Source organism: Cyprinodon variegatus, unplaced genomic scaffold, assembly GCF_000732505.1.
Source record: "Cyprinodon variegatus isolate N-32 unplaced genomic scaffold, C_variegatus-1.0 Scaffold960, whole genome shotgun sequence".
Taxonomy (NCBI): Eukaryota; Metazoa; Chordata; class Actinopteri; order Cyprinodontiformes; family Cyprinodontidae; genus Cyprinodon; species Cyprinodon variegatus.
In genome coordinates, this window is record NW_015151413.1 from 118263 (window position 1) to 121002 (window position 2740).

The following is a 2740-nucleotide window of genomic DNA, read 5'->3' on the forward strand; positions in this document are numbered from 1 at the left end:
TCTCCCTGCTTCTTCCTGGTTTTCCATGTTCTTCCTGGTTCTCTCTGTTCTTCCTGGTTCTCTCTGTTCTTCCTGGTTTTCCCTGTTCTTCCTGGTTCTCTCTGTTCTTCCTGGTTCTCTCTGTTCTTCCTGGTTTTCCATGTTCTTCCTGGTTCTCCCGGCTTCTCGCTGTTTCTCTCTGGTTGTCTCTGTTTTTCCTGGTTCTGTCTTCCAGGATGCTGTCTCCTGCTGACCCCTAGTGGGTGGCCCTTTAAATGATTTATTAGTTTTTTAGCTGATTTGGATTTTTAACAAATGTCTAATATTCTGAGTTAACATTTTCTTAATTATAATGTTAATAAATTAGTTTCCGGTGTTTAAAGGAGCAGCAGGTTTAGAACCAGAACGGTTCACTGTGCTGTTGTCCCTGTTGGGTCTTCACCAGTTTCTTGTGTTTTCCAGCTGTCCTCAGCGGTTTGTGAGAAACAGTAGAGAAGGGGGGGCGATCATGAAGACCATGGAACCCAGCATACATATTCCTGCCTGGAAAACACCTGGAAACCTCCTGATGCCTGTATTGTCCATTATTGTCCCTGTTTGGGTCCAGGAGGACAGAGTTCATGTCCTTGGTGGGAAGCTGAAGCCTGATGCTTTGACTCTGCAGGCAGACTGTGGACAGAAACAGGATCTCTGAGACTCCCTGCTGGTTTTCCTGGAAACCTCCTGACTGGCAGCAGCAGCAGCTTTCCAGGAACCAGCTGTGATCCTGAGGCACCTTCACCGTTGATGCTGAATGCTGCTGTGTCCCACAGAGGCTGGTGGTGTTCCTGGAGGAGTCCATTTATGTCCACAACATTAAAGACATGAAACTTCTCAAGACTCTGCTCAACACTCCTTCCAACCCCTCAGGTACGACCACAGCATCAGCTGTACGAGCTTTTCTTTGATCCCATCTGTTTTTAGGCTTCATTCCTTCCTGAACAGAGAGCTGCTCTCCACATGTCTCCTTTTCCTTCAACTTTCAGGTTTCATTTGATATTTTAGATTGATTGATTGACTTTATTGATCTCACAGTGGGGAAATGTACTCATTACTTCAGCTCACATAGTCAAAGGAGAAGAAGAAGGAGCCAAAGGAAGAAAAATGTGCATATTAATTAGCTTGGCAGTAGAACTGAAACCAATCCTGATGATTGTTTTTTTTTTTTTATTATGAATGAGTTGATTTATTGGAGCTTTCTGACTTCCTGCAGGTCTTTGCGCTCTTTCCACCAATCAGTCCAGCTCCTACCTGGCCTATCCAGGCAGCGTCTCCTCTGGGGACATCATTGTACACGACACCAACACTTTGGTAAGAAGACTTCCCACCCTAAACCTTCTGTTAAGCCATGAGATTAAAGATAAATTAGGTTTGTTTCTAAATATAATTTAGAGACCAATCTCTAATCTCCAGTTTTTGAACTCTATTGTTTTTTTGGTCTTCTTAGAGTCAGAGGTACCGGTAATTAATTATCTGACGTAAACTGGATAAAATGATCAGGGTTTGGACATCTTCTTTAGCTCATGTATTAGCATTTAGCGCTTTTAGCATTACCAAAATATCAGACTCTGTTTATTTATATCAGAACATGTAGATCCTGAAACCTCTTCAGGGAAACAGTTTTCCACGATAGATCAATCTGAGCGCTCCAGATGATTTATGTTTAGTCTTCCTGTTATCTGCCCAAACTGCTGCTCTCACAGCCTGAATGAACCACAGACATCCTGGTTTCCTTTCTGTTAGCTTTTTGTCTCTACATTGCAGTTACACTAAGAAAGCTCAGGGTTGGAGGTTAGGGTTGAACCCCAGGATGATCATCAGTGTATTAAAAAAGAAAACCTTTGAATTGTCTTTAAAGTTGATCTATATGGAGACAGTTCAAAGGTTTTCTTTTTTAATACACTGAACCCAGAGTTCAGTCTGGACTCCACAGGAACACAGTTTTCCTTCACCGACCCATAGAACCATAAGATGCCGTGCTCCTGTTACTGTTAGATAACACATGATAGCAGGAAACCAAAACACCACATGAAAGAACAACACGCTGAGTCAGAAGTCCTCAGGGTTCAGCCTGATGTTACATCAGCTGACCTCCCAGGCTGTAACGCCTCCTTTTGTCATGGAGCAGCATGAGTCCAGCTGCATGCTCCTCATGTTCCTCTGAAGGTTGTTTTGACTAATTTTATAGCCTGTGTTCCTAACGTATCTATTTAATGAAGTGGTTTCATTAGATAAGAGGTTATAGTCAGGATCCCAGGGACCTTAAACATGTATCAGACCAGCTCCCATGAAGCCACCTGAGACAGTCCATGTCTTTAAACTCAGATTTATTAAAAGCCTTCAGAACCAGCAAGTTTCCAGAAACAATCCTTCTGAAATCATTTTTAGGAGAAGCAAACTTAAACCGAGCTCATTCTCCTCCCTTTTCAAGCCCCTTCCGTTTTCTGACTTGTGTATTTGACGTTCCTGTGGATGTAGCAACATTAGCATTTAGCAATGTTTAGTTTAGCATACTTACCAGTCTCTTAGACGGTAATTATACAAGCAGCAACGCTTACTTAATAATAGCACAGTGATTTTAAGGCAGGCTAATGTTAGCATAGTGATAGAAAGACAGGCTATTGTTAGCATGGTGATAGCAAGGTAGGCTAATGTTAGCATGGTGATAGAAAGACAGGCTATTGTTAGCATGGTGATAGCAAGGTAGGCTAATGTAAGTATG

The 2740-nt window shown here is 42.4% G+C and overlaps 1 protein-coding gene across 1 annotated transcript in view; it reads left to right on the forward strand.

The window, feature by feature from the left end:
- Positions 1 to 2740, forward strand: part of LOC107100320 (WD repeat domain phosphoinositide-interacting protein 1-like) — a 30621-nt gene that overhangs the window by 14434 nt on the left and 13447 nt on the right. The window contains exons 3-4 of the mRNA XM_015398769.1: positions 751 to 888; positions 1232 to 1329. Of these exons, the coding sequence (XP_015254255.1) occupies positions 751 to 888; positions 1232 to 1329 (236 nt within the window). The remainder of the gene's footprint in view (positions 1 to 750; positions 889 to 1231; positions 1330 to 2740) is intronic.